The sequence below is a fragment of the Sorghum bicolor genome, chromosome 8, assembly GCF_000003195.3.
Source record: "Sorghum bicolor cultivar BTx623 chromosome 8, Sorghum_bicolor_NCBIv3, whole genome shotgun sequence".
Lineage (NCBI taxonomy): Eukaryota > Viridiplantae > Streptophyta > Magnoliopsida > Poales > Poaceae > Sorghum > Sorghum bicolor.
Window position 1 is genome coordinate 2,172,178 of NC_012877.2, and position 15,376 is coordinate 2,187,553.

The following is a 15,376-nucleotide window of genomic DNA, read 5'->3' on the forward strand; positions in this document are numbered from 1 at the left end:
TTCTACCATCCGGATCAGTTTCTGGCCTAAGTGGAGGAATGAGTGGAGGAACCGGATCCACTTGATCCTGGCCTGGATCTGTTTAAGAGCAAGAATAGTTCCTGTGGAGCCGAATAAGACCTTAGGTGGTATCATAATTAATGTTTATAGAAACTATAATAATTTTTATATTGAGAGTACTCTTATATACTAGTATACTAGATGTAAAGAGAATATACAGATAATGAATGGCAAATCCAATATCTGAAAAAGCAAGAGTCATCATTAGACAAACAATTAAAAGGCAACCGTGGACTGGGAGCACTTTTTAAGGGATCCACCCGTCCGTCTCCCCCACCGTTGGTTCGTTCGATCCCTTTCACCACCACTGATGAATTGAACGCTGTCTGTCTCGGTGTCTCCCTCTCCCTCTCTCGCTCCCCTCGCATCACAATCACAATCCATCCACAGGCCATCCCTGCCCCCCTTGTTAACGGTTGAGGCGTTGCTGGGGACACTCCTGCCGGCCAAGCTGCCCCTGTTCTGTTCTGTGCTGTTCCGCGCGAGCATCCCACAGGCCACAGGAAGCAAGGAGGCATACAGACTCGGCTCCCCTGACGCCTCACCAAAAGAGGAAACGCCCACACGGCTGCCTCCAAGCTCCAGCAGTCGTCTCAGTCTCAGAGTAGGGGAGGAAGAGGCGGATGGCATGAAGCAAGCTGCCAAGAATGAGAGCATGGGCGGCTGCCCCTGGTAGAAGCAGAGCAAGACCGGGCCACAAGGAGGAGGAGGAGGAGGAGGGGGGAGGAAGAGGAAGAGAGTGAGATGGGCAACTGCGGCACGCGAGAGGAGAATGCCGTCGTCGCCGCGCACGCGCAAGGTATCCATCCATCCTTTCCGGTTTGCGCCTGGGTTTTCTTGGCGGGGGAGACACTTGTCGGTGGCTGGATCTCAGGCTGCTGGGGCACTTCGAATTGGGAGCATCGGAATTTCGTCTTTGCTGGATTATTTCCCAGCTCCTTCCTGGCTTCTCTTTCTCTTGGATGGTGGTGGGCTCACAGTCACGGTGGATGTGGATTACCAAAAAATGCTTTCTTTCTTGACTTTCTATTGCGATGCCTTTTGGTTTATCTGTATTTTCGGAGTGCCGATTTGGTTGCAAAATTCGATTTTTCTCGGGGTCTGGCCCATATCGACGTTACGGAACGATTTAAAGTCAAATACCAATTTTCACTTCAATGTTTTAATTCTAGTAGGGGAGACTTTGTGATTGTTCCCTTTTTTTCATTCCCCCCTGGAGATGAACCCAGTCTTAGGACTATGCTGTTATTAATCTGTATTTATTCACGTTTCATCTTCTTTGGTTGATTCAGCTTCGTTTGATCCTTCTTGCCACAGTTCAGGTTGTTGGTCTGTGATCTCTTCTATGCTGCATCTTCTTCTCCAATCGCCGTGCCCTTGTGTGCTTCATTATCTTCTTATTTTTTTTGAAACCCAAAGCCTACTTCAATTGATTGTGTACACTGAGAAAATCTAATGGCACTTTTCCCCACTATTGACTTTCGATTTCTTGTCGATAAAAAAAAATACGATCCTTCAAGTTGAATAAACACAATCTGCTCTAGTCGGTACTTGCATTTTTAAAGCAATTTGTTTTTTTTTCCTGCAATTGTGCAGTAGATCTGGTCCCTTGACCTGTTTACCATTTGTGCATGTATATATCTTTATCTTTTCCCTGTTTCCTAGTACTAAGAAATATAATTACATTAGGAACTAGTATTTTAGGGAAAATGCCATTTTTAATGGATGCTAGGAGTTGGGAATTCATTCATTTCTATTTGTTCTCATGTTACTTCTGTAATTTCCTAATAGAGAATTGTATTTCAGCATGAGCAATCTAACTTTCACTGAACCTTGTTTGCAAATGCTTAATTCTACACGAATCCTTGAGTCATACATCTTTTGTTTTTTTCTGTATACTAGCTAATGTAGAACTGAGAGTGAGAATTTTTTCTAGTGGATAGCTGTTGGTCCTTTTATCTTATATATGCGAGAAATCCTTGCTGTTTCAATTCTTTAGTTACCTGATGGGCAATAGTTAAACTTCATATTGCTGGGGACTCATATTTCTTTCTTGAATATCACGCTCTCAGTTCAGCAGCTCCACTTGTTACAACATCCTGCCAAGAACGCCCTTGCAGATAAGAAGCACACCCGCTCGTCGTCAGATATAAGTGATCCTTCAACACCTAAGAAAATTGAAGATGCCAAGAACATTTCCATATACAATGACGTGATTGCCTTCACATTGTTTGAGCTAGAGACTATCACAAAGAGCTTCCGTGCCGATTATGTTCTTGGTGAGGGAGGATTTGGGACCGTTTACAAGGGTTACATAGATGAGAATGTCAGGGTTGGTCTGAAGTCACTGCCTGTTGCAGTCAAGGTGCTCAACAAAGATGGGCATCAAGGGCACAGAGAATGGCTTGTGAGTACCTAAGTTCTTCAGTAATTTTCATGGAAAGTTCCTTTTGCTATATGCATGGAAACTTGAAAAACTGTCTATTAATATGTTATACATGCAGACTATGTATGGCACAATCGCATGGAGATATGTAAATATTGTCAAGTTCATGTTGCCAACAAGCATGCTCACAAATAAAAACACACATACTGAGGGCTCCATGCAACTATTGTTTCATTGGCAAACGTGTTTTTGTTTCCATGGCTGTTTGGATTGGTCCTCACTATTTTTTTGCAATGTCTTGTTGGGCACTACTATGAAAAACAGACATGGATAGTTTATAAGCTTAGGTCATCCATATTGGTTTCATTTACAGACATGTGCAGTCGTAGTGTTACGCTGTTATTGACAAGGAGCATATTTTAGTTTTCATGCTTGGGAGTTTAAATATGTTGTAGCACACTTGCTTGGCCAGAATAAGCAACATTACTGAGGAAAGAAACCCGATGTGTTAAGATGGAAATCCATAAGAAATGTGTTTCTTTGAATGCCTAAGCAAGTACGAGTGACTGCTAGTAAAATGCTATTGGGTTATTTTTGCTCATGGTTTTGATAATTACCATGCTTATTGTTAGCCTAGAAAACTATTGTTCAAATATTTTGTTTTGCTCAAAAAAGCATTGACAAGATTTACCCATCCTTTTTTTTTGTAGACCGAGGTTAACTTCCTGGGGCAGTTAAGGCATCCAAATTTGGTGAAGTTGATTGGATATTGCTGTGAGGATGATCATAGGCTACTTGTATATGAGTTTATGTTTCGAGGAAGTCTAGAAAACCACTTATTCCGAAGTAATCCTCTACTCATTTTTTTGTCAGATTGTGAATGATATCATAACTGAGTTTCTTCCTTTCCAAAAAAATCATAACTGAGTTTCTGTGATGCCACTTTTTACACACTGTTTTCTGGAATGTTATCCACTGATCTCAACACCTTCAGCTCATAAATTGTTGATGATAGAGTTATACTTCATTTTCATAACTATTGCTGGTATGATCTAACTTTTCTAACTGGTTAGGCATATTTATTTGCCTACCAAAAACTGGTTCGTTATTTTTGGAACTTTTTTACATGCTATTTACAAAAAAACCACCAAGCATCCAAACTCTTTAACTTTCTGATGACTGAACATCGTGGATGATACTTGCTTGGTACACTGTTGATTTTGATTGGTACAGGTGGTACATACTACCTAGCTGGTGATCATCTATTTTACTGGCTTCTGTATTGAGCTTTTTAGGCAGCTTCCCAATTTTATGAATTCTTGTTATTTCAGCTGAAATATATTTTACATTTGCACACTACCACACTTTGTTAATTTCTTCTGCACCTGTTGATTGTTGTCATGCTCCTTTAAATTAGGGACTATAGCTGTTACTTGCTACATATCTTGATGCTTTTTACAAATTAGCAATGTCCCCAATTGAAAGAGAAATAATTGAATGCTTCCCACTGCTAGCATGTATGATATATAGTGTGCCAGTATGCTATTTTCCTTGATTCTCACAACAAACTAATACTTGAGAGGAAGGAAATTTTGCTGACTAAATATCCTATTTTTCATGTTCTCAGAGACAGCTACACCATTACCCTGGGGTACTAGGATGTCAATTGCATTGGGAGCTGCTAAAGGGCTTGCTTGCCTCCACAATGCTCAAAGGCCTGTAATCTACAGAGATTTCAAGACCTCAAATATTCTGCTGGACTCTGTTGAGTGTTAATTGCTTGATCATGCTTTCTTCTCCCTATTCAGTTCTAAGAGTACATATGTGTCTGAGATAGTGACTTCTTTTTGTTTCCATGGCTACAGGATTATACTGCTAAACTGTCTGATTTTGGCCTGGCAAAAGCTGGCCCTGAAGGTGATGAGACTCATGTGTCAACGAGGGTGATGGGAACCTATGGATATGCTGCCCCTGAATATGTGATGACTGGTACTTTGCTCATTGTTTATATAATTTCATTTTTTAGAAGATATCATTGCTTCAGATATGAACTTCTGTATGTCAAATTCCAGACATAAAACTATTGTCTCTACTCATGAGCTGAGATCACATATATTGCCATTCCCTGCTTTTTTCAGTTTTTGAATATTACTTTATAGCAGCAAAACTTATAGTCACAAAAAAGTATTAGTTGTAATGCATGATCTGATGTCACATGTAGATTGTGTGCTGCTTGTTTCAGTATTTGTACAGCAAACTATGGCCATACCCTACACATGTATGTGGTATTTGTCTGTGTTTATTTGTTGTTCTCATGTATATAGCTGATGTGCAGGTCACTTGACTGCTAGAAGTGATGTCTACAGCTTCGGCGTCGTCCTTCTGGAGCTCTTGACAGGGCGCAAGTCAATTGACAAGTCACGGCCCAGCAGGGAGCAGAGCCTAGTTGACTGGGCCCTTCCCAAGCTCAATGACAAGAGGAGGCTTCTCCAAATAATCGACCCGAAACTGGAGGGACAGTATTCGGTCAGAGCGGCTCACAAAGCCTGCAGCCTCGCATTCTACTGCTTGAGCCATAACCCCAAGGCAAGGCCACTAATGAGTGACGTCGTCGAGACCCTGGAGCCGTTGCAGGGCGGTGGCAGTAGCGATGGAGCTGGTCAATCTTCTGGCCTTCCTGATTATAGAGCTCGACGCAGGCTAACAGGGAACAACGTCCACTTAAGGGCCATCCCAAACCCCAAGTGCTCCCCTGCTGTCCCCGCTTGCAGAGTGCGGTGATAGCCGACAGGCGACGGTGCTGTTCCAGTTGCTGCTGGAATAGGTTGGGTTGTATATTACAAAGTCTAAACCATGGGCGATGTGTGCGCCTGTTCTGTGCTGCTGTGTGTGTTTGAGTTTTTGTTTTTGGGGTTTTTTGCCAGCGTTTTGAAATGTAAATTTGATCTGCATGCTGGTGCTTGTAAGGCCCGCTAATTTTCACAGTGGTCTTATGTATCCTTGTCTCTTTGACTGAGTAAGCCCTGCCGAAAACAGGCGGGTTTAAGTTTAACCCTAGAAATGAAAGGCTGAACCACTGAACTAGGACTTGTTGGATGGTTGATATGGTTGGTGGTGCTGTCCATATTTCAGGAATCAGTTTGTATTGAATTCCTTGACAGTTCTCTTATTTGGCACCCTGCCACATGGAAGAATGATGATTGTAGCAAAAAAAAAAAATCATTATTTGTCATCGAAATCGTATCATCTTCTGATGCATTGTGCAACTGTGTAAGGGGAGTATATCTTTTGATGCATTGTGCAACTGTGTAAGGCCTGACATCGCTTCTGTTAAACCTGTGGTACTGGGAGTCTGGGATCATGATCTGGATGGCTGCCGGTCAGTGAGGAATGTTTAGTCCTTTTTTTTCAGGCTGTACCAGTTTGCAGATATAAATTATGTTTTCAGCTTTTCATGCTTCTGTCTACACTGAATAGGAGGAATTCAGAAAATACAATGAATGACTATGGTTGTCAGCTGCAGAGGCTAGAGTGTACGGTACCTTCATTATCTAAAATTTGCTGAAAATGCACACAAAGTAAGGGCTTGAAGATGGAATGGAGATGAATCATTGTCTATGTTTGCTATAATCGACGTCCACCGTGCAAGTAATTCTGTTTCTTTTTAGGTATATCGTTGCTCTGTTTCCTGTCATTTCCTTTATAGATGCTACGTTTGTTAAAGATGTTGATTTCGATGAACAAATAGCTGCATCACCCTGGATATATGGGTCTGTACTCTGTACAGATGATTGGATCACCCTGGATACATTGTAGTACTAGTAGCAAAAGAATATACAGCATTAATGTCAGAAACTGAATGGGAAGGAACAATCACCCCTTGCAGCCTTGGGTGCCCAGGTTTGGTGCGCCGCAATCCTTGTTGCACCTTCCTGCATTCGAGTGTTTAACATTCAAATTATTTCTTGATGTTAAATATAGTAGACAAATGAAGCATAATTTAATATCAGATCTTAAAACATAAATAAAGAAAAATAGCTTCTTGATGTTGGCTATAAGTGACTGAATCTTCATCTTGATAAAAGGAGATTAATTTAGATTTTGGTATGTGATGATAAACGCTCACAAAAGAGTAGAATAGAAACATCATAATCATCCGCGTGTGTAATCTAGTGGAGGTAATCGTGACAAATGCAATACGAGGATACGGTACGCAGGTCGCTGACTGTGGAAACACAAACACTCGTAAACTACCGATGATCATGATTTGAGAGCAACCCGGCTCATTTTCCAATTGTAAACCTAGTCTGACACGCATCGCCAACTCGAGATGATACAGCGGCTAGCATACACGCCAGTCAAGAAAGATGGCTAATTGTTGTTCTTTTTCACTCTCGTGACAAAAAAGAAAGAGAGAGCTTAATTTCATGTACTAGCAATTACTAAGACGCCACAGACTGTTGGCTCTTTTGTGCTGCCACAGTTTTCTGTTGGTAAGCCATAGTTGCTATACCTGTCGTGTTTTTTAGTTTTCATTCATGTAAGCTTCTCTCTAGTTTATTGTCTGGTCTACAAACTTTATATATGAACGGTATTTTCGTTGTTTTTTCAATAGAAATGGAGGAAGATCCCTCGTCTCAAAAAAAATATGCTAGCAATTACTAAGACGCTGCTGCTTCCAATTTTTTTATTAAAAAAAAACTCTTTCACGCCGATCCGATTTTCTGATCCTCCACGTGTGTGAGAGCCGATCCGATTTTCTCACAGGAGATTTTTCCGATCCGATTTTCACGGTTGATGATGAGTCTGTTCCGGTCCCATTAATTCCAGGTCCGGCCGTTCTGAATTTGCTATGGGAAATTTTTACGAGAGCTGATTCGATTTGGATCCCTTTTTCCATAGTTGACTCTGTTCCCGTCCAGGTCCAGCCAACTTCCAAGCTCAGTCCGTTACAATTTTGCTACGGGAATTTTTCACGGGAGATGAATTCGATTTCGTTTCCGTTTTTTCACAGTTGACTCTGTTCCCCTGTCCCTTCAACTTCAGTTCTTGCCGTTCCCATTATCCTACAGCCTTTTTTAAAAAAAAAGGAAATATATTAATATTCTAGCCTCTGCTGATTATTACAGCCTATAGGTTTACAGGATGTTTCACGCGATATGGTCTGATACCAATTCGATTTGGCAAACTTCAAGTCGCGGCCATTTCGAATTTTCTACAGATTCTTCTAGTGATAGAGGAATTTCGTGCAGAGAATAAGAGATCGGGTCATTTTCACTCGGTTTAACATAATGAGTGTCAAAAACAATGAACCTTTGAATACTTAATCTATCTCTGAGAAACAAAAAATTATATACCACTATTACGAACAAAATTTGTTATATTTTAGAATCTAATTCAGCCGATGGTCCAACTAATCAAATAGGAAACTAAGATGACGTTTATTGTGCAGCCAATCTAGTCTTTCGGCATTTTCCAATTGCAGCCAATCTAATCAAATAGGCCTCTCTTGGCAGGGTGTGGGCTTCTCTAGAATTGGTGAAGCCAAAGAAACCCACGTTTTTCGGCATTGACTCCTGGTGAAAATAGTTTCGGCTCGGATTTGACTTGATTTTAGAATTCTATATATTTTTATGGGCCTTCAAAGAAAAACACATAAATTGATATTTCACTTACCACCACATGAACAACATGAAAATTAGAATTATGATATATTTACATGCAAAAATGTGTGGGGTGCAATGGGAGAAAAAATCATTTTAATTTGATATATACTTAATAGTTTACTAACATTAACTTAGATTATGGATGTTAGTCATTATAGAATGTAATGCATATAGAACATTAATTAATTATTGTAGCCTTAAATTTTTCACATAAAGGGGAAAAAATAAATAGATAGTAGGGTTACAGAATTGATTTTAGGAGCCAACTTGTTTATTAAACAGGCGGTCAAAATATATGTCTCAAAACATATTATGGTTTTTAGAGACCACCGCAGCCTCCTAACTCTCTCGCTCTTCCTATGCCAAATATTAGGCTTGTTTAGTTTGCAAAATTTTTTGTTTTTGGCTACTGTAGCATTTCGTTTTTATTTGACAAACATTGTCCAATCACGGAGTAACTAGGCTCAAAAGATTTATCTCACACATTACATGTAAACTGTGCAGTTAGTTTTTATTTTCGTTTATATTTAATGCTCCATGCATGCGACCAAAGATTCGATGTGATGGGGAATCTTGAAAATTTTTACGAACTAAACAAGGCCTAATTATGCAGATTAAAAGAGGAGGTAGCCAGGCCCATGCAATTCAGTTCGCTAGCTTGTCATGTTCCATAGATCGCCAAATATATATATTGTGCACTACGCTTTGTATCCAAGATTTCATATTGTAAAAACTTCATATCCAAAGGATTATAAACCTTCTTCACCCTACTCATCAGATAAATAAAGCTAAATTATCAGGCCTAAAAAAGGACAGATTTGCCGAGGAAAAATCTGCATAAATTAAGCTAAAAAATGCCTAAAAACAATTGTATGAAGGATTTTTGTAGCTACTATATGCAGCTGAAGTTTCCCCCTAAGCAGCCGATATTACTACCTAATAAATTGCATCTCCTGTGCCAATCTCTGAACGTCGATGTGTGTTCGTTAATTAGGTTCCCTACATGTATTTGTTTCTGCATATAGGTCCTCTGCAACCCAGAGTTCAGGACATGGCTCCTCCTGCCAGCATGACTAAGGCAGCAACGAGAAGGACGACGGTGCGCGACGTCGTCGACGGCGGCATAGCAGCGGCCGCGCCAACCTGCTGGTCGCCGCCGGCGAACGCCATGGTGCCATTGATGAGCGGCAGGTCTCCCGGTGCGCCTGAGCTCGGGCTGGAGGACTTCACGCTGCATGCAGTCGTCACAAATCATCACAAAATATGCAGAAGTTAAATTTTCAGCTTATAAATAATTAATTAAATTAAAGATTTGCGACACAAAATAAAATGCATGGATGCATCCACTTTGATCCGGCAGAGGGGACGGAAAAAATTTGAATAACTTCACGTCACGTCCCGTCACGTGTTTGATGAACGATGCAGACACGAAAGGACAGTGGAGTGGGCGGCCAACCAGGCTTTCTTCCTTCATCGTTCTCTCAAAACATTTGACCACCACGAATTTAAATAATTGCGCTCTCGAAACATATTGTTGCATATATGATAGACGATTAAGTAAAACCAATTTGATTTTGATTTTGATGTTGATATTTCAATTTCTGTGGATAGACTTAAAATAAAGACAATGACTTATATGAATCAATCAAATGGCCTACTACCTTGGATTGGTAGATTCAGTAGAGACCAAAAGCCAAAAAGGTTCTTTCCCTTCATCAGCTCTTGTCTTCTTGCTATATTCAGTGGATCAGTAGCTTTCTTATCTTGTGGTTTAATTTGACAACAATGCAAGCAAAAGACTGGGCTCTCATGATGAGACCAACGATGTACAGTCTTTAACTAGGGCCTTGTTTAATGTTTTTAGATTTTGACACTATCATTTTCGTTTTTAAATTATACAATTAGTTTTTGTTTTCATCAATATTTAACGCTCTATGCATGTGCCATAAGATTCGATGTGATGAGAAATCTTAAAAAGTTTTTAATTTTTAGTGCGAACTAAACAAGGTCTAGGTCACGGGATCGACGTCGTACCTGTTGGTGCCGGGGCAGAAGGTGACGGTGTACGCGGCGGTGTCGCCGCCGGCGCAGGTGAAGGTGGAGGTAGCATCGTCATACGCGTAGCTATACGCCCTTGGGCACGCGTTCTTGAAGAACTCCGAGTACGCCGACGGCCGGCACGTGGTGGGGCTCGCGTACTCGCCGCTGCAACAGTACTCCGGCGACCCGAACGCGAGGCACGCGCTCTTGCACGCGACGACATCATCGGCGTTGACATCGGCGGCGGCCGACGACGATGTCACGACGACACGCAGGTCAGCGGGGCACGCGGCGTTGAGGTCGACCAGGCACCCCGTGGGCGCGCAGTTGCCGGCGGCGGCGGCGCCGGACGACGACGGCGCCACCAGCAGCGGGAGGTTGGAGCCGTCCACCAGGCTCACGTCGTAGAAGTCCATGCCGCCGCTGCCGTCCAGCGTGAACTCCGCCAGCGTCGCCGGCGGCGCCGCGTTGCCGCCGCCGCAGGCCACGGTGCCCGAGCCGCAGTCGCCCGTGGCGCATGTGAACTTGTTGGTGGTGGCGTCGGTGGAGCAGAGGGTGCGGCCCCACAGACGGCCTGACCATCCCGCCGGCGCCTCCAGGGTTTGCGACGCGCCCGGCGGGAGCTCGAAGCCCGTCGTCTCCAGCGCCGGCGAGCCCGCGCCTGAGAGGACCCCTGGCCAGACTGTGTACCCGCAGTTGTTGGTGATGGTGAACGACTTGGACCAAACACCTGATTATATATACATGACCAAACACACACGTAAGAGCGACGACATTTGATCTGCTGCAGCTGCAGTGCACGGCAACAAAACATCCATGGATCAGAACATGAGATGAGAATAGGTGGTGCTTACCAGTGACTGACACGGCGAGGACGACGACCACGAACAGACCAAGAGAACGGCAAACCGCCGCCGCCGCCGCCATTGTGATGGGTCGACGAGAGCCGATGATGGCGACCGCGGTGCTGCCGACCGGCGGGGAGAATCGTGAGGGGTTTGGCAATGTTTTTCGATTCGAAGGACGAGGGCGGGCATGCAGCGCAACAACGACACAAGCTCTATATTTATACGGTTTCAGATATTGTTTCTTTCCATAATTTTTTTTTCGATCCCATGTTTCCAAATACGTACTTTACGTTTGTGTCTACTACTCTTCTGTTCGTTTCTTGAAAGAAAAGGGTAGGAGCTGTCAGCTGTGTCTGTGTGCCTGTGTGGTTCAACTATGGTATTGTTATTCAGAAAGGACACAAGATCAGGAGGACTCTAACATTCAATTAAGGTAAGAAACATTACTGTAATCTTCCGTTTGTCGTCGACGCAACAATAGGCAAATGATGCTCTTATATATTTTTATTACCTACTCCAGCCTTGGAGAGGCGTGTGTGATTCTTGTGTCTCAAGAGTAGGGATGGAAATCGGTGCAAATATTTTTCGATCATATTTGATACCAAATCTATTTAAAAGTGTTCAAATCCAATCATATCCGAGTCTGGATATTCAACATCTGATGTCGTATTTGTATTTATATATTCAAATCGTATATTTATAATGTCAATATCTAATTGTATCATATCCAGTATGGTTGACATTATTTGTATTTGAAACTAATCTAGATAGAAATATAAAAATAAATATGATATCAGTGATATCCGTCTATCTGTTTTTATCCATACTCAAGAGGCCAGGTGGGGTATTTTTTTAGAGAGAGAGAGAATTCTTTTAGAGATTGCAAAGGTGATTCGTGGTTTTCAATATATCTACCATCGATCTGACCCATCACGATTAGGTGAGGGGAGTTCAGACATAGATGGCACAATTGGGCGTGGTTTGGTACTACGTGCTCCATACATACAGATTTTTTTTTTTTTTTGGAACTGATCTCTTTACTACCACGGAAGAAAAGAGAGCCATCAAACGTCCATGAGAAATACCTTTTTAGACAAAACCGGAGCTTTCATTAATCATAGGTAAAATTACAATCAATTTTTATGATATTCATAAGACCAGGTGGGGTATTAGGTCAGTCTCAATGCATAGTTTTATGTACAGTTACCAAGATTATAAAGTAGGTACTCCCTCCATATACTAAATAAACGTCGTTCTAGCCACTTCGGCAGTTTGCGGAAAAAACGACGTCGTGGAGCCATAGCTGGTGATTTGGACTTCTTTGCCCCGGCCTCTTCGATTATCGCATGCGCAGTTAATTACTGGCCTCGATTGTCATCTACGCCGCCCACTTGCCCAGTCGTTGCCTGTTGGCTTTGTTAAAAGGACTCGACATCTATGCCGTTGTACCGCTCGCCTCGCAGCTCGAAGCGCTGCTCGCATCACAGCTCCACTCGCCAGTCCTCGCTCTCGATCGATAGTACTCGCCGCTAACTCGCCAGGCTCCCACCTCGCGTGCTCGCCGGCGTGCTCGCCGCGCCGCCACTCGCGCTCGCCGGTCCGTCGCGTGCATGGCTTCATCTCGCTCGAGCCGCTCACGCTCACGCTCGCCGCGCCGCTCGCCGGACAGGGAGATCGCCCCAGATTCACTGTTCGAGTCTGTGCCAGACTCCATCGCATCGCAAGAGGTGCCGGACTCCATCGTGCTGGACTCGAAGATGGTGCCGGACTTTGTCGCGACGGACTCTGAGATGGTGCCGGAAACCTTGCCGCCGGGAGCTTTTCTATGCCCTCGCTGTCATCGCGTTCATGAGAACCGCGAATCATGGGATCGTGCGCACTCGCTGTTTTGGCCATGTTCTCGCTGCGGTCTCGTCCACAGAGAGTATAGAATCGGTGCCTGGCTGTACGACCAAGACGAGTTCGACTGCGAGCTTTTCATTCCCGATCTGAACAATCTCGTGATGCGTGGAAATTCTATCGTGTTACCTGAACACGTGATCAACATGCTCAACGAGCTAGCAGCCGCGAAGGCCGACGCCAAAGCTGCAGCAGCCGTGAAGGAGGACGACGCCAAAGCCGCAGCCATCGCGAAGGAGGACGACGCCAAACCAATAGTAAGATAAAAAGCTTGAGTTCTCATTAACTTTTACAAGGATATCTCTACTAATTAAGCTAACTAGCATTACTCTAATTATTTGGTGCAGCAAGAGTAGCTTCGGCTTCATGAAGTGAAGATGGTTCACAAGGGAGAGAATCTGGCAGTCGGTCTTCTCTTTCTAGTGTATTTTTACTCATGTGAGGAATTTTGAACTTGTTGCATCCTTTCACCTTCATAGCTTCAATGTAAACACTTTGCAGTGTTACAAATATTCGATTAGTTTTGTGTGCCGAGTACTCTATGAATGCCTACAAAACAAATGTGGAACAAATGAATGAATGAGCACTTTTGTAGTTGATGAGACAATGAAACATGTGTGAACGATTTGATCAAATTACCTGTTGCACCGTTGGAACTAGAGCTTCTATTGATTTTGCATTCTTCTTGTATTGAATTGCTTGAATAGCTCGAAAAAAACCCAAGTCAAGAATGTTGAAATCTGGAGAATTTGGTGGTTGACAAATTAGGCGAATATCAAATCCTTCTTGCTTAGCGGCCTCACAAAAATCCGGGTCATCCAATTTCAAATGCGTAGGTGCATTATCTTGTTGAATGAAGATTGGTTTGCCCACATCTTCTCTTGGCCATTTGGCTCGGATGGCAGGTAACACTTTGTTGATCATGAAATCTCTAATCACATCTCTTGTGATCGAAGTTATGGGCTTCATAACCAAGTCTCCACGGACACGTCCGGTTCTCCCATTACCTCTCATAGCCGGTTCATACCGAACAAGTGGAAAACAACCAATCCTACCATCAAATGTACAATTCCCATCCCTAAACCTTGGCCGAGCAACAACACACAAGAACATAAGCCTAGGGATGTAGTTCTTGTTCTTACAAGTCCGATGGGGCTCATCTTCATCGGGTAGTAAATAATATTTTTCAGATTTTTGATAGAGATAGAACCACTTTTCATCAATGAACACAAAGTCATACAAATCTTTGAACCTTGGGTCGGCTAGCAAATCCCTCTTCACCATTTCAACACACCACTTTAATCTAGCCTTCTTGTTAGCTTGTGTGAGATACGGTTTGATGCTACTAGAGTGGCGCCTAAGAAATCCTTTTTTCAAATACCTTTGAATAGCCCATTTGCTCATGTTAAGTTTAGCACACACATCTTCAATGGTCATTCTTTCTTTGTAAGGAATGCTACGCAAAACTTCCAAATCAGCAGTAGACATAGATGGCTTACGGCCAACTGTTCCCTTCTTACGACTACCAACATCAACCGGAATGTTATTTGCAAGTGCTGTTTTACCTTGCTTCCACAGGCGCTGAACTTGACGAAGATGTACACCAAACTGAGCAGCCACAACTTTTGTATCTGACTTGCCTAGCTTCCCATTCTTGCTTCTTAACAACAAAGTTTGATAAACTTGCTTTCTGACTTCTTCGGACATGTCTTTCCTTCGTTGGTTTGGTTGCACGGGAGCAGGATCTATTTATAGTGAAAAAAACAAACATAAATCTTCTATTACTCAAGGCATGTTCTATATATAGCAAAATACATGGAAAAAATTAAATAACATAGAAAAAATATCATGGATAAACAAACAGACATGGAATAAATAACGGCGTACCAGCATGGTTTTGTAGATAATCAAAGTCGACTGCACCAAATTCATCTAACGGCAGGTTTAAATCAAATCCTGTGACAATAGTCCTTCTGATATGAGAAACGATTGAGAGAAAGAGATAGCACCGTATAGCAAATAAATGGACAAGAAAAGAACAGATAGTAGTACCGTTGTCATGCTCCAACGGAGGTTCTTCGTTGAGATCAAACGCCGCCGTTGCCATTGTGTTTAGCGGAGTGGAAGGATTAGAAGAAAAGCAGCAAGGTGAGCATGCAAGAAGCAAATGCACGGACGGGAGCAGTATGCAAGCGCATAAATACTCCTTTGGTAGCCCAAACGTCTGCACTGCCAGCCGAAAAAAAAGAAAAAAAAAGCGCCAGAACCTTACAGTCGAAAAAAAAGGCGCCAACTATACGCGCGAAGTATACGCGCTCAGGCTCCACAGCGAAACAGTGCCATGCAAAAAGTCGCCATGCAATATTCAGCCAAAAAATTTGGAGTCCAGGGGAGTCGAACATTGCTCGCCAGCTTCCCACCTCAAGGTGCTAGCCAGTTGGTCTGTGAAACTTTTTCGAAAAGGATGCACGTGAAGC

At 42.9% G+C, this 15,376-nt stretch overlaps 3 protein-coding genes across 3 annotated transcripts; 1 reads left to right on the forward strand and 2 right to left on the reverse strand.

Annotated features, from left to right (window-relative positions):
- On the forward strand, positions 358–5,596 carry LOC8073070 (probable serine/threonine-protein kinase PBL8). Its single transcript, XM_021446276.1, has 6 exons — positions 358–859; positions 2,133–2,467; positions 3,157–3,292; positions 4,074–4,210; positions 4,312–4,435; positions 4,782–5,596. The coding sequence occupies exons 1-6, from the start codon at positions 805–807 to the stop codon at positions 5,225–5,227; spliced, it is 1,233 nt and encodes a 410-aa protein (XP_021301951.1). The 5' UTR covers positions 358–804; the 3' UTR covers positions 5,228–5,596.
- Positions 8,812–11,193, reverse strand: LOC8074827 (thaumatin-like protein 1b). The gene is made up of 3 exons (XM_002442701.2): positions 11,007–11,193; positions 10,147–10,882; positions 8,812–9,343 (listed from the first exon to the last, which is right to left on the reverse strand). The coding sequence occupies exons 1-3, from the start codon at positions 11,077–11,079 to the stop codon at positions 9,157–9,159; spliced, it is 996 nt and encodes a 331-aa protein (XP_002442746.1). The 5' UTR covers positions 11,080–11,193; the 3' UTR covers positions 8,812–9,156.
- LOC110429741 lies at positions 14,203–15,376 on the reverse strand. Its single transcript, XM_021446197.1, has 4 exons — positions 14,952–15,376; positions 14,787–14,855; positions 14,246–14,644; positions 14,203–14,207 (listed from the first exon to the last, which is right to left on the reverse strand). Exons 1-4 carry the CDS (start codon positions 15,004–15,006, stop codon positions 14,203–14,205), a joined length of 528 nt encoding a protein of 175 aa, XP_021301872.1. The 5' UTR covers positions 15,007–15,376.